The 20,965-nt window shown below is 42.9% G+C and overlaps 1 protein-coding gene across 2 annotated transcripts; it reads left to right on the plus strand.

Annotated features, from left to right (window-relative positions):
* The first annotated feature begins 172 nt into the window (after positions 1 to 172).
* LOC133131096 (annexin A5-like) lies at positions 173 to 10,129 on the plus strand. Of its 2 annotated transcripts, none has more exons than XM_061246231.1 (13): positions 173 to 302; positions 627 to 642; positions 3,466 to 3,550; positions 5,399 to 5,493; positions 5,889 to 6,002; positions 6,337 to 6,427; positions 6,530 to 6,609; positions 6,937 to 6,987; positions 7,117 to 7,210; positions 7,416 to 7,511; positions 7,709 to 7,767; positions 8,611 to 8,733; positions 9,473 to 10,129. In XM_061246231.1, exons 2-13 carry the CDS (start codon positions 640 to 642, stop codon positions 9,533 to 9,535), a joined length of 954 nt encoding a protein of 317 aa, XP_061102215.1. In that variant the 5' UTR covers positions 173 to 302; positions 627 to 639; the 3' UTR covers positions 9,536 to 10,129. The 2 variants fall into 2 exon arrangements, with proteins under 2 accessions (XP_061102215.1, XP_061102216.1); XM_061246232.1 differs by having other exon boundaries at positions 222 to 321.
* The last annotated feature ends 10,836 nt before the right edge of the window (positions 10,130 to 20,965 follow it).

Raw genomic sequence — 20,965 nt, forward strand, 5'->3', positions numbered from 1 at the left:
TCTTTAAACTCGTCCAAGCTATCAACTTTCCCCACAGCGTAAATATTACCACTTACAGTTACGAACTTCTCCACTTTCATATTGTTATATTTATTGCATTGCTATGATGAATGGAAAAAGTAACACTCCCAAAAAGAACGACATCTCCCAGACTTCATTTCTGCTTTGCGCACGGTATTTACTCAACTGGGTGTGGCAGAGTGTAGAACTAAATGCAGAAAAGTTTTCTTTCCTAATTCTTTTGGCAGCTTTCTGCATCCCGTGGCTGAGTCTGGAGTAGGCTTCTTAGTAGACGCTATTTGGTAGGTTTTCTTGACTTGAGTAAGTAGTAAAATGAACTCAAATTAAGTATTAAACGTTTCAACTTGCGCATACATGAATAGCGGTATCTGTTGAGAATGTGTATTTTATGTGACATCATATACTGCCAACTTATACTGTAACTCATGAATGAACCGAAGTTCTTGGCGATAAAGAATGGGTTTAAACACGCGCAAGCATACATTTGTATGTACAATTACGTGTCTTTTTTAATGCAAAGAAGGGCTCAAAACGTACATGGATAACTTGGAAATGTTTTATTTTTGTATTGTTTTGTGATTCAATATCTTGTTTTCTTTCGGCAGATAAACTACGAAAATGGTAAGTTAAGCACATTCTCTTTGTCGAATAGAATGTTTGTATGTTTCAATATCGTGGCGAAAAAGTGTAGTTTAGTTTGAAAGAATTACGCATATTGTACAAAGACACCGCCCACTCACATTTCTCAGTTTTTCTTAAATACTGTACAAATGAACTGTTAACTTGATAAAAGCCCCGTTTTATGCAAAAGAGATGCTTTCATGAAGTATTTTTTTATTCCAAAACTTTCCACACATTTTACAATAGGTACTTAAATAATGAGAAGGACATGTTTTTATTAAGTTATTCGCATAGACAGGGAATCCATGTTTCGGCTTCCAAGAGTTTAAGAGAGAACTCAGGGTTAGCCTATTTTTTTTTTTTTAAGTATGAACTGATGGTGCTTAGTGCGATTTCAGAGAAGAGTAAGTTAAAACATTGCGGGATAATATGAAATGTAAGATTTTTACACCGCAGTCCGAATTCTTTGTGTAAGTATTCACTTATTCAGACGGCGGAACAGAGAGGGTTACAGATATAGAGATGGGGTCACAGTCCAGGAGTTCCCGTGGCAGGGAACTGAACACCGAGGCAGAGGAGGAGATTAGACACTCAGAAAAAACGCATTGCTCCACAATTTTTTCCGTTCAGTAAATAATAGTTGAAAATGAAGAGTAGTGCGCATGACTCAGGCGCTGGCTGCTCGCCCTTTAGGGAGGCGCCCCGTACTCTGCTCCAGCTGTTCAACGTGGAGCGCTAAGACTGCTGGGAACAATTACACGCGTGTAGTTTACGTTTGTCTTTACTATATGGGTGTGGCTGCGGCTTCGGCAGTCTTCAGCTGTCGGTGAAAGGCAGACGAGGTAACGGTGCCCTAATCACCCTTAATTATTAAACACAGTGAGCTCTTTGGGAGTGGTCGTGTCTTGATACGTATATGAATAAGAGCTGCAAGGTAGATGTAGATTTGCTGAAATGCCTTATCATGTCGCAATGGAAGTTCATTTAAGTACGCTGTCTTCTTTAAAGTTGTATTCACAGTGTCAAGGTAAATTATTCTAAATTAACGAAGGATGATAAATTGGTTTCTTGTTCAGTTCAGGAAATACAGTTCAAGGTCAAAGTAAACTCTACTCGAAACTTATTTTTCAGACAAGTAATTAAAGTACTCCACTGTTAAAACAAAACATCACAAGAAGAAACATTTACATAAAATAAATATAAAAGGGCCGACCTGCATTATGAGCATGAGCCCACAGAAAGGGCATATGCTGCACAAGAATAAAGTTACACTGTTACTGGGCTCTGACTCTCGCTCTTGGTTTTTGCATCTCAAATCCCTGAACTGTGGCCAGATGAAATTCAGTTTAATGTATGGAAACAGTAAATAGTAAATAGTTAATTTACAAATCTGTTTAGTTCTAAGTAGTTTGGCTAAGCTGGGGCTCCCCAAGCTTACTGACCCATTTAACAATCTGATTTAAAGCATTCCTCTTTTTTTCAAACCATGATATAAGAGGAAGACAAAAAAATATTCAAGAAAGCATGGTAGTAATAATACAGTAACTGAATAATCTGTGGACTTCAGTAGGACCTTGTTTCAGGTTTGCTGCTGCACAGAGCGGTGTACAGGGCCTACAGTAGGGAGTAAAGGATCGCAGCCCTGGGGAGAGTTCGTAGGGCAGCAGAGTAAATCACATTTAACCCCATTTACTGTCACCTTGGTCCTGTGACTCAGAACATCAACAGTTCATCCAGGCTAATTAGAATCCAGTTTAAAATAATCCAGATTCAGTTCATATGTGGTTGAATAGTATTAAAAGCAGATTGAGGTGAAGGGTGAGTTTGGGGGGTGGGGGGGGGGTGGGGCTAAACCTTCTAGCCAAGGCTAGAAACCTTGGAAATGGCTTGACCGGCCAAGTTCCAACCCAAATAAAGCTGCTGAAATAAAGAGAATAGTAAGAGATGTTAGGACAAAAATATTAATCAGGATATGCCGTTTCCTGCCTCTTTTAAAGCCAACAGGAAGGGTGTTGTCACCCACTACAGCTGCTCTCAATGACTAAATAACTGGCAATCTCCAAAGTTCTGATCAACAGCTGATCCACATAGCTCTATAATCGAGTGCTGAGAATCTTAAAGCGAATTACAAAATTATGATTATGAAATGGAGAAGAAATAATAAGGGAAATGAAAAACACTGAAGGAACCTGTCAGCATCTGCGAATATATCATTTAAATCGCTTATTTTTATCCACTTTTTTCCTTTCCTTGCTCCTGACCTGGAAATTGATTGCGATCTGCCATCTTTACTTCTTTTTCTTTCATCTGTTCCTAGTTGGGGCAAGAAAAAAGGAAAAAGAGGAGAAAAATAAGGGATTAGAATAAGCCCAGTGTCTTCAACTTGTCTGTTTGGACTATAAAGAAACTGTGTAGGGTCACATGCATGCACAGTTCTCTTCAAAAGCTCGGCCCTCTAGCTTTTAATAGGGCTTCATTATCAGGGATATGTGGACAGCTGGGTGTAAGTCATTAAGAACCTCAGTGCAGTTGCTCTGTGGCACAAGTATTACTACTGCCTGAATGGTGGGGACTTAAGGACATACAGTATGTTAAAGCCAATTTATTTCCAAACCGCTGATGAAAACACTACAGAGGGGCTGATCTGTAGGTTTAATTTATCCATGAGGAACTGAGCCAGCGATAGTTCCTGTTTGTGTCCCTCTGTGTGCTGGAGGCCTGAGAGCCAGCAGTGTGTGCCAGTTTGAGTACACTGTAAACACACACAACCAGTCATTAATGTGTGTGTGTGTGTGTGTGTAAATGGCCTCTCTTGTCCCGCAGGCGACCGGAGGCACTGTGAAACCCAGCAGTCCATTTGATGCCAGTTCCGATGCTGAGGTCTTGTTCAAGGCGATGAAAGGGCTGGGTGAGTTGGTGGCACATTGTGCCTGAGATCCGTCTTCAGCTTTCTGTAATTACATCATTTCAAAACGGGGTGTTACAGTGGCCATTTTGGTTGTGCAATTCTTTGCTGGCACATTTCTTAATCACAGCGTTTTGTTGTTTTGCATTGAAAGTAAACGGATGCTGCACAATAAGCTCATCACAACATAAAACAGTGTGTAAATGCAGTAAAGCAGTCACATGCCTTCTCAAGGTGGGCATTGACACTCATTACTGTATTTTATAAGTAAGGACATTTCCCAGGTTAAAACTCATAGTTAATAAGTAGGTCTTTGTATTTACAAGACTGTTTACTGAAGTCCTGTGGGCACAGCTGGACTTATCAGATATTTATAATTACTGTCCATCTGCAGCTTTGGAAGCTGGCCTTGTTTACAGGATTTCTGTGCCGTCAGACCTGATTAATCTATCCGGGATGATCTTTCCTCACACAGAGCCACTCTTCAGCAGTTCCAGCTCACTGCTGGTTTAGCACTCCTGTTTATTCAGCGCATCCACCGGGGCCCATAATTACAGCTGAGCAGCTCTGGCTGATGCAGCGTTCTGTTCATACTCTACTGCCATCTTGTTTGGTGGTGACCCTGACAGCGAATTGCAGTTCAGGAACACAAAATGAGGGTTTGATTAAAGGACTTACATAGAGTTAAAGATAAGGTGCTTTGTGAGTGGGCCATGGTCCCTATGTATAACCTGATTTGTCAGCACTGAAAAGTCCACTATCCAATGAAGAGAGATTTGTATAACCTGAACACAGTGTACTGTGTTCCCATAGGTGCTAGAATTTTGAATAGCACATTTCAGAAAGTGCTTGAATTTTAAATAAAGTACTAGTTGCTGTCAATAGTGTAATACGTTGGCAATTTCAATGAATTACTAATAAATTGGCAATGGATATGTGCTCTGCCAAGGTAGATAATGTCCTGGCAGGTTGCTATTACTGTATGTATCTGGAATCTGGCACTCATTTTTATCTTAAGGTCTTAAGGTCGATTTTTCTGGTTCTGGCATAGTCATCCTGTCATAATTAAACTTTACAAACCTTATCCATATCCAGGAGAGTGTTTTGAGCCAATTATTTTCTTGTTATAAGCTTTAGGGGCAGGTACAGCCTCAGAAATCCCATTGTTAGATCCTGAAATTGTCAAACATATCTTATTAAGAATTATAAAGATATCTTACTTGGTTTAGATTATAGACTGCAAAAAAAATGTTTGAATTAGAAATTTCCGCCATCTTGAATAAAGTATGCAAATTGGCTGATATACATATTTTGTCAGAATTTATCTTTTCAAGTCCAAACCTCGCGATAATGGAAATATGTACCTCTGAAATGATCTGGAAGATCAGAAAGATCACCAAAGATGCATTTTCAGTGGAACATAACCTTAAGGACTTCCCGGATTACAGCGCTGTCCCATACTCAAGCTCTATTGGACAGGATTCCAGCTGGAGGCTTCTTACGAAAGCAATCAGGAGCTCAAACCTCACCCCAGTCTTGGCCTCAGTTTGGAAAAGATTCAGAATTTATTGATCACTTTTTAAACGCTACATGTTTTAACTAAAACCATTGATGGTTTGATTGATTCTAGACCAAATCCATCTCTTAAGGTATCAAACCAAGTCTTCTAGTCTACAGGGCTCCTCGTCTCACTGTCGCTAGAGATGACTCTACTCTTATCCTTGGGCTGTTTCTGAGTAGAGTTTGCTGGTGATCATTGTAGTTGTGGATGTTGCTGTAGATATTGCTGTGGCTGTTCTGTGGCAGTTACTGCTCTTCAGTTAAAGCATTTTTGCGGCTCATGTTTTCCAGGCACCGATGAGGACACCATCCTGCAGCTCCTTACGTCTCGCAGCAACGGGCAGCGGCAGCAGCTCAAAGCAGCTTATAAGACCCTGTACGGAAAGGTGAGGTCAGCGAGAGGCCACGGTGCTCTTTCCATGATGATGTGATGCCTGTAGCCTCCAGAGATGCGTCAGTCTGTATGTGTCAATCAAGGGCTGATGTCAAACCCTTTTAAGAAGCCCAGATCAATAATAGTTCAACAGCTAATAATCTGGTGGTGAACCCATGTGGTAAATGTCTTTGTTCATGGTGTATTGTCTGGGTTAGTCAAAGCTTATGAATAGAGTAATGATTTAATCAGTTGGATGAAAAAAACTGTCGATCTACTTGTGCGGTGCTGTGACAATGTTAAAGGTGATGTTAATGTAAGTCATTAAGTATCACAACGTTCCAGTGTTAAACTGAATACCCAGGCATGCCCAGATTAAATGTTATTGTTTTCCTCTCTTTTCCTCAGGACCTGGTGGATAATTTAAAATCTGAATTGGGGGGAAAGTTTGAAACTCTGATTGTTGGTCTTATGACTCCACCCATCGCATATGATGTCACAGAGCTGAGGAATGCAATAAAGGTAAAGAATAAAAATGGGGTCTCCACAAATATACTGTCCTGCTCATCAGAGTCCCCACAAATATAGTTTCTCGCTCATCCGAGTCCCCACAAATATAGTGTTCTGTCATCAGAGTCTCATCAAACCTCATGTGAACCAGCTAAAGGTCAGGAATGATGTCTCTGGTTTCCTTCCAAACATTCACTTTTAGGGAGATCCACTCATTAGTGGCATAGCTGTTTGGAAAGTAGACTTTGTGCACCTGCTGGAGCGAGGTGGCAGTAGTCTCCTTCATTGCAGGTGGATGTGGGTGCTTCTTGCTGCTTTAACCTCTATCATTGTGGATGTTCTCCAGGGTGCAGGCACTGATGAGAAGGTGCTGGTGGAGATCATGGCGTCTCGGACTGCGCAGCAGGTCAAAGAAATCATCAGGGCCTATAAGGAAGGTGAGAACCGCAGGTGTCGGTATGTGTGTGTGTGTGTGTGTGTGCATACATGTGTGTGTATGTGAGTGTGTGTGAGACTGATGCTGACACACTGTCTTTCAGAGCATGGTGATGACCTTGAGGAGGACATTACAGGTGACACCTCTGGGCACTTCAAAAGGATGATGGTGGTGTTGCTGCAGGTGTGTCACTGTGCCGGTCTGTGGGGGGCGGGGGGCGGGGAGTGGGGCGGGGTTAGCTTTTCAGCTTTTTTTACTGGAGCAGCGGTTCAATGCAATTGCATATGGCACCAGTAGGTGGAGCTCCTGTCCTCTGTCCTGTTGGATCAGTGTGTGAAGTTTGTAAAGTTCAACTGTATGTAACCAAACCCAGTGTGATGCAGGTGTGTGGCTGTACTGAGTGCAGTGTGATGCAGGTGTGTGGCTGTACTGGGTGCAGTGAGATGCAGTCTGTTGCTGGCCCATAGGACGGTAGATCTGCTCTTATTTTGGAATTAATTCTTTCTTCAGGCCAGCCGGCAGCAGGGAGTGGATGAAGGCAAAGTGGAGAGTGACACTCAGGTCCGTTTGCAATACTATCACATCACACACACACATACACACACACATTTATGTAGAGATATTGCTGCCATGTGGGTGGATGTTATACAGCTGATGTTGCCCTCTTGTGGTCACTGTGGTGTACTGCAGGAGCTGTTTGCTGCTGGAGAGAAGAAGTTTGGCACAGATGAGGAGAAGTTCATCACCATCCTGGGCAACCGCAGTGCTGCTCACCTGAGGAGAGGTGTGTGATACTGCTCCTTCTGCCCCTAACCATCCTCCTCCTCTTCCTCCTTATGCTACTCCTGCTCCTGCTCCTCATTCCGATCCAATAGATTATAGATTGTGTGTGAGACCCAGTGTGTGTGTGTGTGTGTGTGTGTGTGTGTGTCCAAATGTACTGTAGTGCAGTAGATCAGTGTGTGAGACCCAGTGTGTGTGTCCCTCAGTGTTTGAGGAGTACATGAAGCTCTCGGGGTATGAGATCGAGGAGACCATTCAGAGAGAGACATCCGGCAGTTTAAAGGACCTGCTGCTGGCTGTGGGTAAGAGCTGAACTTTAAACTCTCAGGTTATTACAGATTACCTGAACGATACCTGGTTATATTCCCTACATGGGGGAGTCATCTAGATTTGTCCTGGGTTTAAATAATTGTGGGGGTGTGTAATGGTTGGTTCTATAGTTTCTTATTGTTTATGTTGCAGTAAATAGTAAGAGATTTAAAATGGCATCTCCCCACAGTGAAATGTTCCAGAAGTGTCCCAGCCTACTTTGCAGAAAGCCTGTATTACTCAATGCAGGTATGGATCTGTTCGGTTTGTACTTTTACAGAAATGGAAAATGGAATATATTGATAAAATTAACATTTTATCCAACTATAACCATGCAGCACATTTCTAAAATAACTGAAGAATTATATACACCCAGTGAGCACATTATTAGGTATTTATTATACTTACTTTTTAGACTTATTAAGTCTTCTGCCGTTGTAGCCTATCCACTTAGTGGTTTGTATTCAGAGATGCTCTTCTGCATACCACTGTTGTAATGTGTTGTTATTTGCATTTCTGTCACCTTCCTGTCAGCTTCAACCAGTCTGGCCCTTCTTCTCTGACCTCCCTCATTAAAAACACATTTCTGCCCGCAGAACTGCTGCTCACTAGGTGTTTTTGCACCATTCTCTGCACACTCTAGAGACTGTTGTGTGTGAAAATCCCAGGAAATCAGCAGTTTCTGAAATACTCAATCCACCCTATCTGGCACCAACAATCATTCCACAGTAAAACTCACTTAGATCATATTTCTTCCCCATTCTGACATTTGGTCTGAAAAACAGCTGAACCTCTTGACAACATCTGCATTCTTTTATGTATTTAGTTGCTGCCACATGATAAGCTGATAAAATATTTGCATTAACAAGTTGGTGTACAGGTCTACCGAATAAAGTAATTTCCAGTGGGTGCATTGTCATACAGATTGTAGTAATGTGAAATAGTATGACGTTTAACCCTTGTGAGAGAGTAGTGATAGAGAGCATTCTGTAGTTAGGGTTAGGGTTATGGTTAAAGTTAACCCTTGCTTTGAGAGAGCAATGCGTAGTTTAACCCTCACATTGACAGCTGGGTGTGTGATGTCATCATCAGGGAGCTGGTACTGATGACAACATGCTGATTCGCATCATGGTGTCCAGGTCTGAGGTGGATATGCTGGACATCAGGGCCAATTTCAGGAGACTATTCGCCAAGTCTCTGCACTCCTCCATCCAGGTAAACCCCACACCTGCTGCACACTAGGTCTCTGCACTCCTCCATCCAGGTAAACCCCACATCTGCTGTACACTAGGTCTCTGCACTCCTCTATCCAGGTAAACCCCACACCTGCTGCACACTAGGTCTCTGCACTCCTGCACCCCATCCAGGTAACGAGATAGAACACAAAGAGCAGTAGGGTCTTATCTGAACAGGGTTTTGTGGGAAGTAGAGTCCCACAGGGTTCAGTGCTGGGACCACTGCTCTGCATTTACATAAATGACCTTGAAAAACACTTGGGAGTAATTGTTGGTCAAAGCCTTTCTAGTCAATGCCAGTAGGATGCAGGGATACATAGGCAAGAGTATTGAGAATGAATCTAAGGAAGTTATACTCGCCTTTGTCAGATCACACTTAAGAGTATTGTGTACAGTTGTGGGGAGGTCTGTGATTGATTGCTTGTGTTGATGGATGTTTGAGGGTCTGTGATTGGGTTGATGTTGTGGGTTGATGTTGTGTTTGGGGGTATAGTGTTGATTGGTGTTGGGGGTGTAGTGTGTTGATGGGTGTTTGGGGTATAGTGTGATGATAGGTGTTTTTGGGGGTCTGTGATTGGTTGATTGTGTTCATGGGTGTCGGGGGTTATAGTGTGGGTTGATGTTGATTGGCGTTGGGGGTACAGTGTGTTGATGAGTGTTTTTGTGGGTCTGTGATTGGTTGAGGTTGACAGGTGTTCTTTGGGGGGTCTGTATTTCAGCACGACACGTCAGGAGACTACAGGAAGGCCCTGCTCCTGCTGTGTGGAGGTGATGATGCGTGAGGGGTGTGGCCTAAGAGGGGCATGGCCTGACACCAGCGCTCATATCCTATGAGCATAGTGGCTCACGTGTGCTGCCTCAGTCATGTGCTGCCATGGAAACAGAATATTACACATATTTATTCTGCAACCTTCATTTACTAATAGTGTTTAAAACTCATATTAATATGTCAATTATCTGTTATTAGCATCATAGCCTGTCCATTTTTAATGCTTGCAGTGCTCTGTGTTTAGAATGGCTTTTTTTGTTGCTCTGTTTGTTTAGTTTTTTTATATTGGCGCCCAACCTTGGGTTGAACATGTTGAATGCCCACCCTGATTTGGACCAACTGTTTACAACCACGGCTGCATTCAGTCATGTGACATTTGAGGTTCTCCTCAAAAACACGTGGAATAGTTTTTTTCTTTTGTCAGAAGAGGACACCTCTGACCGACTGAAAAACACAATGGCCAACTCATGATTGATCGGCAAGCTTTTTTTCTGCGGACCTCAGCCATAAACCCTGTCTTTAAAACACAGATTCTGCAGGAGTGTATCTTGCTGCTTTGGGATTTGAGATGTATGCAAAGTGCAAATTCAATAAAATAAGCACTGCAGTCTGGGTTGTGTGAGTCATTCCTCGTGCATTAACACATTCACGCATCAGGGGGCAGCAGTGTGCCTGTGAGCGGCATGACAGGCTGTACCATCTCCCACGGTGGGAGGGGGGTCCCCAAATGCACATTTTAGACCCCAAATTTACATTGTAGATACTATACATTGTTATCTAGAACAACTAGCACATAATACAATCCATTTATATGGCATATTTTTTTCTTGTTTTCTTACTACTCTTGCTATTGGTGCACTTGTTTCCTGTACTGCTCAGCTATTGTTGCACTAGTTTCCAGTACTGCCCTGCTATTGGTGCGCTTGTTTTCAATACTGGCCTGTGATTGGTGCACTTGTTTCCAATACTGCCCTTCTATTGGTGAGCTTTTTTCCAATTCTGTGGTGCTATTGGTGGACTTGTTTCCAATACTGCCCTTCTATTGGTGAGCTTTTTTCCAATACTATGGTGCTATTGGGGAGCTTGTTTCCAATACTGCCTTGCTATTGGTGAGCCTTTTTCCAATACAGCGGTATTGGGGAGCTTGTTTCCAATACTGTGCTGCTATTGGTGAGCTTGTTTTGAATACTGCGGTGCTAATGGTGAGGTTGTTTCCAATACTGCCCTGCTACTGGTGCACTTGTTTCCAATACTGCCTTGCTATTGGTGCTCATTCTACTATGAACATTTATAGTGGAAACATCTCATTACCTACTTTCTGAACGCTCTGATACTGGGTGTACTAATGAAGCTCAGAGCTCAGAGGTCATGTGCATTCAGTATGAGAATAATGAGCAGTCATAAGATGCGGTGAAGGGGGTTTCCTGGAAAGAAAACAAATCTTTTTCCAGGGATATCTCTGGGCAGCCTGTGCCATTTCCCATACAGCCCAGAAGGGGTCAGAGCCCCTGGTGCTAAATCTCACCAACAGTGCTATGCACAATGCTGCCACTGGGGGATGCCAAAGTACAATGTGAGTTTAAAACTTGCACTAAAAAAGTCACCCATATACTTCTACTGCTTCTGCTGACACAAAGACTGTGGCTGAAGGGTGTGCGTGTGTTTTATAAAAGTCCTGAAAGGTTTCCGTTTTCAGAGCCTGCATTTCTGCTGTGTACATGTTGTGTACACATGCTGAATATGAGTGCTGTTTGCCTTCTGTGTGTGTGACCTTATCGGTGTACGGACATTCTGAACACTACAAGAGTGGAATTTCAGCACCCTTGAGTCCTCCAGCACAGGGCTGTGTTTTACTGCAGTTCTTACTGTATTTCAGCATATCCTGGGTAATAGGAGGCACTCCAGAGGAACTACAATATCACAGTAAAACAGTGAATGTGAAATGCTGTGTAACAGAGAGAGAAACAACACTCGCACACATTGCATTCTCCTTTCACCTTTACCAGTTCACCCAGTTTTTAGGAAAAAGCTCTCAGTAAAAGGCATGTAAAGCAGGTAAGTGTAAGAGGTAAGACTTTCTGAACAGTCTGTCTTCACACCAAATCCAGTCATCAAGTTCGCCCTGAGCTAATGTGACCTTTTTGCATTGTATGCACCTGTTCGCTTTGACCCCTTCTAGTAGCAGTGGAGGAGGGCAGGGAGGGAGAGAGGTGCAATCTGCCACCCCATCCTCCCTTTACCATTGTAAGGCAGTATGTAGGATAGTTGGCAGTGTGTCAAGCATATTTTGAGGACATAAGAGACTGCAGAGATCATCCAGGTATTTTAAGTACACTACATTTATCTGAAAATTCCCAGACTAAATTTTCTCATCCTGTGTACTTTATACAATAATAGACCAGCTGCTGTAGGACTTCAGCCCCGCCTCACGTCCCCGGCATTCCAGACACACGTGCAGGAGAGAGTGCTGCTGTGATGGGTGTGTGTGTGTGAGGGGGTAGTGGGTGGGGTGTGTGTGAGGGGGCAGTGTAGGCATGTGTGTATGTGCGGGGGCCATGTAGGCATGTGTGTATGTGTGGGGGTAGTGGGTGGGGTGTGTGTGTGTGTGTGTGTGGGGTGGGCAGTGGGTGGGGTGTGAGTGTGTGTGCAGGGGGCAGTGTAGGGGTGTGTGTGTGTGTGTGTGGGGTGGGCGGTGGATGGGGTGTGTGTGTGCGAGGGGTGGGCAGTGGGTGGGGTGTGAGTGTGTGTGCAGGGGGCAGTGTAGGTGTGTGTGTGTGTGTGTGTGGGGTGGGCGGTGGATGGGGTGTGTGTGTGAGTGTGTGCGGGGTGGGCAGTGGGTGGGGTGTGAGTATGTGTGCAGGGGGCAGTGTAGGTGTGTGTGTGTGTGTGTGCGGGGGTAGTGGATGGGGTGTGTGTGTGTGTACAGGGGGCAGTGGGTGGGGTGTGCGTGTGTGCAGGGTGGGCAGTGGATGGGGTGTGTGTGTGTGGGGGGGCAGTGTAGGGGAGCAGTGGGGGGTATGAGTAATTGGGCTCGGGGGTCGTTCCCTGCACTGTTTCTGAATGGAGAAGCATCTTCCTGTTTTCTCATTTCCTCTCAGCCGGGGGGCACAGTCACAGGGTCAAAGTTCAACAAAAACTTAATCTGCTGCTACACTATTCAGTGCTCACAACAGAGCATAGTCTCCCTGTGAGGTCCACATTACACACACACACACGCGCGCGCACACACACATGCACACACACACACACGGCTTGGGGAGGATGAACATAGGCAGGACAGTGATAACAGGCCTGCTCAGGCCTGATAACAGGAATATATAGAGCCATGCTCCTCCAGAGCTACACGCTGTTATATATATAACAATATCCCATGTTCCTGGTGCTTATGAATGGAGTCCAAGCATTTTACTGGCATGACCAAAACTCCAGTGAATATACAATACATGCGTGTGTGTGTGTGTGTGTGTGTGTGTGTGTGTGGTGTGTAGTCAGCGCAAATCATATCAGTGTTCACTCAGGGCTCTACTGTGTGTATTAAATATTAATTTATATTTATATATATATATGACATGCCACCCTTATAGTTATTAGCTTATATATACAGCGGGGTCCAAAAGTCTGAGACCACATTAAAAATCTTATTTTTTAAACGTGATCCTGGATATAAAATTCGAAACATTTTAACAAATAAAAGTTACTTCAAAGCTTTGCAAGAACTACTCAATCCACAATCACTTGACCTCAACCCCATTGAACATTTATGGGGTCACTTGAAGCCAAGCATTCAGTAACATCACAAGATGCTCGTTGGAACATTGTCAAATAATGCTGGCATAACTTGAATCAATAGGTTTTGCACAAATGAGTCCATGACAGCTTGAGTGCATATTGCCAAAAGGTAGACATACCAAATACGATGAAATTCTGAAATTTATGTAATTAATGTTTTTGACCATGGAACTGCTGCTCACGGAATGTTTTTTTGTTTTTCGCATCATTGTCTTGACTGTTGTGTGTTAAAATGCCAGGAGCAGCAGTTTCTGAGATACTCAATCTACCCTGTCTGGCACCAACAATCATTCCAGTCAAAGTCACTTAGATCACATGTCTTCCTCATTCTGATATTTGGTCTGGAAAACAGATTAACCTCTTGACCATGTCTGCATGCTTAATGCATTTAATTGCTGCTACATGATTGGCTAATTACATATTTGCATTCAAAAGCTGGTGTACAGGTCTACCTAATAAAGTGATCATTGAGTGTATATGTGTTATATTTTCACACAAATTTAAAATACAACATGGTTGGACAACATGGTGTGGCCACTGCACCATTTGACCTAAAATAGATTTAATAAATTATTTTAGGCTTCTTATAAACTATCACACATGTAACACAAGTCCATATACGTTGTGTAATTTGTAGGTTGTTGTTAGATTAAAACCTAAAAGATTGAAGTCATTTCACTCCAGGGTGCACTTCTGAAGGCATGACAGACTGCACAAAAGTCTGCATTTTAAATTCTGTTTGATCTTAAAGGCTGAATTATCAGCCTTTGAAACCACAGCCAGTGGGGTGGACATATTCATGCATGAACTTGTAAATGAACTTGTAAATGAAAAATAATTCTAACATCTAAATAATATCTAAATAATTCTAATTAGATGCATGTTTTGTGTGTGTGCGCGCGCTCATGCGTGCATGTGTGTGTGTTTGTGTGTGTGTGTAATATCAGTGCTTATTATGATGGATTGGAGCATTTGTCATGAGACGTTTTGTAATTAAACATCAGATGCATCCAATCCTTACTCCTGTTTGTTCTGTGAGCTGTGACTAAATATCTAAATCTTCTCAGAGGGATGAGTGCTCTGTATGATTTAAGCACATACAGGAGGGATGAGTCTTTGGTATGTCTGAAGCATATCTCAGGGGGATTAGTGAGCGTAAGCCATGGTAAGAGGCATTAGTCATTAAAAACAGGACTGGCAGCTCTGTCCACAGGGACGCTGACTTAAAGGAGTTCTTCCTCTCATACATCTGGGCTGTCCTGTCTACAGAAACATCATATATCAGCCCTTGTGCTATGGCAAAGCAGCCAATCAGAGTAGTGGAAAACCCTCTGTTTGTTGAATGTACAGTACAAGTCTGTTTTGCAGAAGTTTCTAGAATTACAGGAACAGTCAAGACATGGCTGATGTCTGGGGCAATCTGCTGAAATGTAAAACATTTAAATGTGATTATGTGCATGAAGATCTCTACACACACGCAGGACATATACACTTTCTCTGGCCTCACGTGTGTCACACACGCACACACGTGCGTGCGAACACACACAAACACACACGCATATCACGTCATCCATGAAGCAGCTCCCCCAGACAGTCCAATATAAAATAAACAGGAACTGAATTTCAGTATAGCAGTAACAGCTGCTGTATTTACTTTCTCAAAATGCTGAAAATGAACATTCCTTTTCTTACATCAGAGGAACTGCAGGCGGTTCACAGGGAAAGTGTGAGCCTGGCTCAGACTGCAGAGACAGAGACCACCCTGCCTGGGCCTGAGCCTGTGAGTGAGTAACTGTTCCTGGGTCAGGCTTTAGAGAAAGGCTCTACTGGAGCAGTAACATACCCCTGCAGATGTAGAGAAAACCACCTGTAATGTGATAATTATTGAGCATTAGTGATAAGGCTTTTCATCCAGGTGTTCCTGATCCGGGACAAACAAGCGTGACACCTTTGTTCTGAATATTTGGCACCTCCTCAAAGTATTCCATGATGCCCTGCTCTGTACGTGATTAAAGATAATGGCAGTGAGATGGGACATTCCTGTTTAAACAGTGACACGCACACAAGTTAGGGGTTTTACAGTGGACACAGAGCAGTGAGGTAATCATATAATATTTCATCACGATTGTGCATGAGTCTAGTATCTTAGTTCTTTTTAAACACATGGCTCTATAGTTTTTACAGGGAGATGTTCCTGAAGATCATGGCTGGAATAATGACGCTGATAGCGCTCTGTTCTGGCACCTGAGTGATGTACTGCGATCAGAGTGATAGCTGTAACAGTCTCTGGTGCTATGGAGTGCCATTCTTTTACAGTACCACTGAACTACGACCAGTTTACTCCCAGTGTATCCACAGTTATTCAAACTCTTGACAGCTTTATTGTTCAGGAATGTGTGCTGGGAATAGTCTGCGAAATGCCGAGACTTTGGAGTGTCTCTGCCCTCCACCAAAGCATTACCATATTACCATATATTCATGATGCCTGCTAGGAGAAATCTAATAACATACACAGAAACTTTACCTTAGAGAGCAGGATTACTAGCCAGCTATCAGAATTGTATCTTTAACATGTTGTGGAAATACATGCATAGACGCTAAAATATTGCAGCTAGGCTCATAATGTGCATATTATTAATTAGCTCCCAATTTTAGTATTATTATACTCACCTCTGATGTTTTGTAGTTTCTGGATTTCAGGTCTTTTGACTTGTTGTTCCTTGGTGATCGTAACAACAACAAATCAACAATCAACATAACCATATAACCTGATATGTGACATATCCAAACATCCATACATGCTACAGTTGCATAGGGGTCATGTTAGGAATATTAAAGTGCTCAGATCTGATGGAGGCATGTGTATGAGTCAGTAATGTATACATTCAAAGCCAGTTCCTCTGGTAACTAATGTTTCATGGTTGTTCAGCTGGTGCATGACTTGTTAAATGTAGAACCATTTTAAAGTCAGTGCTTCGGGATCAGACAGACATTGTCGTATCAAACAAAATGGAGGCAAATTATTCAGCTGCAGAATCATATGCTACAGTATGTGTGCCACCTTTAAGGCCATCTTAGATTCATTCACACTGCCATTCTATAAGCAATCAAACAAGCAATGCAATCATAAACACCCAGCCTGGTGCTTGGTTGCTGCAGTAGCAGTAAAACTCAATACAGAGAACATAAAGGGAATTAACATGGCCACATGGCTCACACACACACACACACACACACACATGCACAAACACAAACATGCACACGCACATACTCTGTGAGAGGCAGATATTTATTTTTACACAACAATACAAAACTCAGGATGGACAGCCTACTCCATATTTACTCCAACCATTCTACTCCATAGATACTCCAACCATTCCACAGTATGATCAGAGTTCATCCACAGATACAGTCTCACACAGTGCACAACCCACAGCTGAGGAAATTGAATACATTGTTGCACCCAAGCATTTAATTGCTCATGAGAAAGGCGGTTACTAGTATGAGGAGATTGAGTTTTTGAATTATCACTGGCTTGCAGATGACCTGATCTCCTCCTTCCTCCAATCACAATGTCCTATGTTAATCAAACCTTCCTCATGTATATTTACTGAAGATCATGTTCTGGGAGTCTTGTATGCAGGATTACACTGCGGGTGTCTGTGACAGCCTAATACCATCAACTCCGCTTGGCACTAGTGCCTGAATTTAATCCCTGCTGAATAAGACAACTGTGGCTCAGAAAGGTCAAACACACAACTATCAAGCACGTGACTGTATGACTATCAAACACATTACTATCAAACACAACCATCAACCATATAACTATCAGAGACGCGACTATCAAAGATACAACTATCAAACACAGGACTATCAAACATATGAATATCAAACACACGACTATGAAACACACAACTATCAAACATACAACTATCAAACACACAACTATCAAACATGATTAGCAAACACACACTATGAAACACAAAACTATCAAACATATGACCATCAAACACAAAACTATCAAACACAGGACTATCCAATGTATGACTATCAAATGCATGAATGTCAGACACACAACAACCGAACACAATCGCACGGTCACCCATCACACAGTCTGAAAAACATCAAATGTGTCACTGGGACACATCACATGACACACAGTCCAGATCACATGACACACAGTCCTGGGGGGAATTTGGAGCCTAAACATCAGGAATAAAAGGTGAATGTTTTGGGTTGAAACTTGAAAAGAATGAGAAGTGGACAACAGCCGTTGTGTTGTATGTTGCATCATGTTGTGCTGTGTTGTGTGTGTTTTGTGGTTTGTATTGTGTGTGTTGTGTGTGTCCTGTTGTGGATTTTGTGTGTGTTGTGTATGTGTTGTGTGTGTTGTGCATATGTGTTGTGTGTGTGTTGTGCGTTGTGTTGTGTTTGTGTCTTGGCTTGTATGTGTTGTGGTGTGTGTGTGTGTGTGTGCATGTTGTCGTGTGTGTGTGCAAAATGCCATGTAATGTCTGTGTGTGTGGTGGCTTGTTTGTGTTTTCCCCTTTGTGCTCCTGGGCATGCAGCATGATTCGGCCCCGCCCACTTCCTGCTTTGGACCACCCAACCAGGATCCGGCGATGACAGCACATCAGATACTCAGATTTCATCTCTTAGGGTTAGGGTTTCAGCTCTGAGGCCAGGGAAAATTGGGCTGAGGGGCTAATAACAGAATTAACCAAAGAGATACGCATATGCAGCAATACCCAAGACAAGGAGGTAAAAAACGAAGGAGTTTGCCCCACCCTACGGAATGATGTTGGACCAAAGGTCTCCCTCGCCCAAGCAAGACTAATGGGAACAAGATCAAATCAATAAAACCTGTCATGAGTTTTAAAAGCCACAGATGTGTTAAAGGCAGTGTAGCATGGCGTCCACAAACAGCTGCTGAGTGATCGCTCCCATCCACACAGGAAGCTCCACTCAGGCGAGAACACCTGTCCAACCTGAAGCACAGGGAGGCAGGCTGGGAGAGGTGGAAAACCTGGAACACACAATCCTTCCCAGGAACCGGAGTCACTACAGCTACAAGAACTCCTTTGAAGAAATGTCAAAATCAGTGGTAAAGATAATTTTCAGTTTTTTTTCACAATTCCAATTCAGAACCTCAAAAAAACAAGGTGATGTGATTTCACTGGTGCAATCAGATTCTTTAATTGATCAATTAAGTGTGGAGTAACAGTGAACGCCAGCAGGCACTGTGGCCCAACAGGTTCAGTGTTGCCTTTTCGGCTTCTGTACACATTTTTCAAAATTGTCAATACAGCGGTTTATGTCTCCTTTCCAGGTCTGTAAATTTAATTCTGATCGTGGTTAAAACCCCTGGCATGGGTTCAATTCCACTGTAACACACTCCCTTCCCTTGCAGTCTTCCCTTGAGGGAGGTATTTCCCAACTACATTTGTGGCATGCAACCAGAAAACTTAACAGACTCTCTGCAAGGGAGGATAGACGATGAACAAACCAAAACGCCCTCGCAACCGATAGATAGGAAGTGCTACCCTATCGTAACCTCGGCTCTGAGCACAAGTATTTGCCTTTTTTTGCAAGGTGTGCTTTTATTGTTCCTGCTGTCTCAGACAGGTGTTGGTCTTCTGCAATTATTCTTAATGGGTAATGCGCAAATCTGCTGCAAAACAACGCAACCCTTAAGAGTTCACATAAGTAACCTATGGCTGCTAACCAGAAATTCATGACGAATACAAATTAGGTGCTTGTTATGTAATGTTAAGTCTGTGCAACATAAATATTCCCTGGTTGAATCTGATGTTCAACCAAATCTTAATTTGTCCTGTGCAGAAACTCGAGGTGGGATCAGTCAGTTCATGTTATGAGTCACTTCTCTACAGACTTGGAGTGGAAGCTGGCTGAGATTCAGAGTTCATTCTGTACTATAACATGGTGTGGGAAGCACATTACTGGTGTGATTGGACAACATCAACATTTTATAGAACTGATCTTTACAATACAAGCATACACAGTGAACCATGCATACATGTGTGCATGTGCATGTGTGTACATGCATGCATGTGTGTGTGCACATGTGTGTGCATGTTCTGTGTGTGTGTGTGTGTGTGTGATGGATTAGCCTATCTGTCCTGGAAGTGAAGACCACCAAAGGCACTGGGATCATACCAGAGGATCATGGAATCTTCCACAAAACTACACTCAGATGCCTGTTATGTGTCTACTAACCCAACCCTGAACCTAACTCCAACCCTCTAGCTGTCCTACGGCAGAGACAGCAGAAAGAAGAAAACCCAGAAAGCCTTCCCTTGAGGTTCCCTTCATGCTACCTGTCAGCTGGTGAGATTTCTGACAGATGGAACGGCTTAGCAGATTCCCCCAGGACATGCTGCTCCTCAGGACCCAGGCCGGCCCTCCAGCACCAGGGTTAAGTTCCCCAGCAGGCATGTGGCCCTCCAGGACCAGGGTTAAGTGCATCTGCAGACGCTGTGGCTCTCCAGGAACAGGGTTAGGTACATCTGCAGATGCTGTAGCTGTCCAGCACCGGTGATGAGTATGGGGGGAAAGCACAGCCGCTCCTGAATAGGGGTGGTGTCACAGTGGAAAGAGAGTGAATGAACGGGTGACTCAAAGCCTGCTTTATCTACTATTCTACTATATTATACAAGTCATATTCAGGCGTTTAACCAAATTAGCTCTTATCCATAGCTTACAAACAACGGTCACAACTGATGATTGTGTTGAGAGAAAAAATATTTTAACATTGTGTAGTTTTGGAAAATCATATATGGAGCGACTATGTGTACCATGATTGATGCTACACAGAATGTGATGAACAAACGTGCTCTGTCTCGCTGATCCACTCATAAGGATGCTGCTGAGACTGAACAGGGAAAAGGCCTTTTAACTTTCAACATTGAACCTTTAGTTTATGACACAGAAGAACTACCATAAGTGGAATAAATGTGGGTATAAGCCACTAACTTGGATTTGCTAAGTGGCAGCAAGTTAACTCTTAATACTGTAAGCAAACTCTCTAACAGGAAAAAGAAAACCTTGTTCACTTCAGTTTTGTCGATTAACCAACCGGCTTACAGCCAAGTGCTTAACAACAGAAAAAAGGGCAAAGTCTCTATCTTTCCCCGAATGGCTGGAAACATTTCCACTTCCAAATCCATTTTACCTGGCTCATAATATGGGGTTTAAGTATGATATCAGCCCTCTGAGAGCCTGCTGGGAATCTGTGTCATGTTCAGTTTAACCACAATTCATGGTGGACTCGGAAGTGATTATATTTTGTTCCTAGCAAAGTAAATAATTCCTAAATAATTCCAGAAATTAAATGTACAATAGGTAAGATTCTTGTGTCAAAACATTGTTACAAGACCATTGTAAATCCCTATCATTGAAAAAGGCTCACTGACATGTTGACTCACCCTCTGCCTGTGTTTGTAGTCATTAAATTTGGGTTTCAAAGTGTACATTTGTTGGGCCATCACTCTGTATCAAAACATTGTACAGCTGTACAACAATTCAAGCTCATTGGTGGAAAATTGGTTCTAACTGCCACAGCCAATGGCATGGGGGCTTATTCTGATTGTTCGTGTAGCTGCCCAAATTGCACTCCAGACAAGCGATCACTGAA

Source organism: Conger conger, chromosome 6 (assembly GCF_963514075.1).
Source record: "Conger conger chromosome 6, fConCon1.1, whole genome shotgun sequence".
NCBI lineage: Eukaryota > Metazoa > Chordata > Actinopteri > Anguilliformes > Congridae > Conger > Conger conger.

Coding starts and splice junctions, on each gene's coding strand:
- LOC133131096 (XM_061246231.1), top strand. Junction 7,211..7,415: donor TGCTGCTCACCTGAGGAGAG/GTGTGTGATACT, acceptor TGTGTCCCTCAG/TGTTTGAGGAGTACATGAAG. Junction 7,512..7,708: donor GGACCTGCTGCTGGCTGTGG/GTAAGAGCTGAA, acceptor ATCTCCCCACAG/TGAAATGTTCCAGAAGTGTC.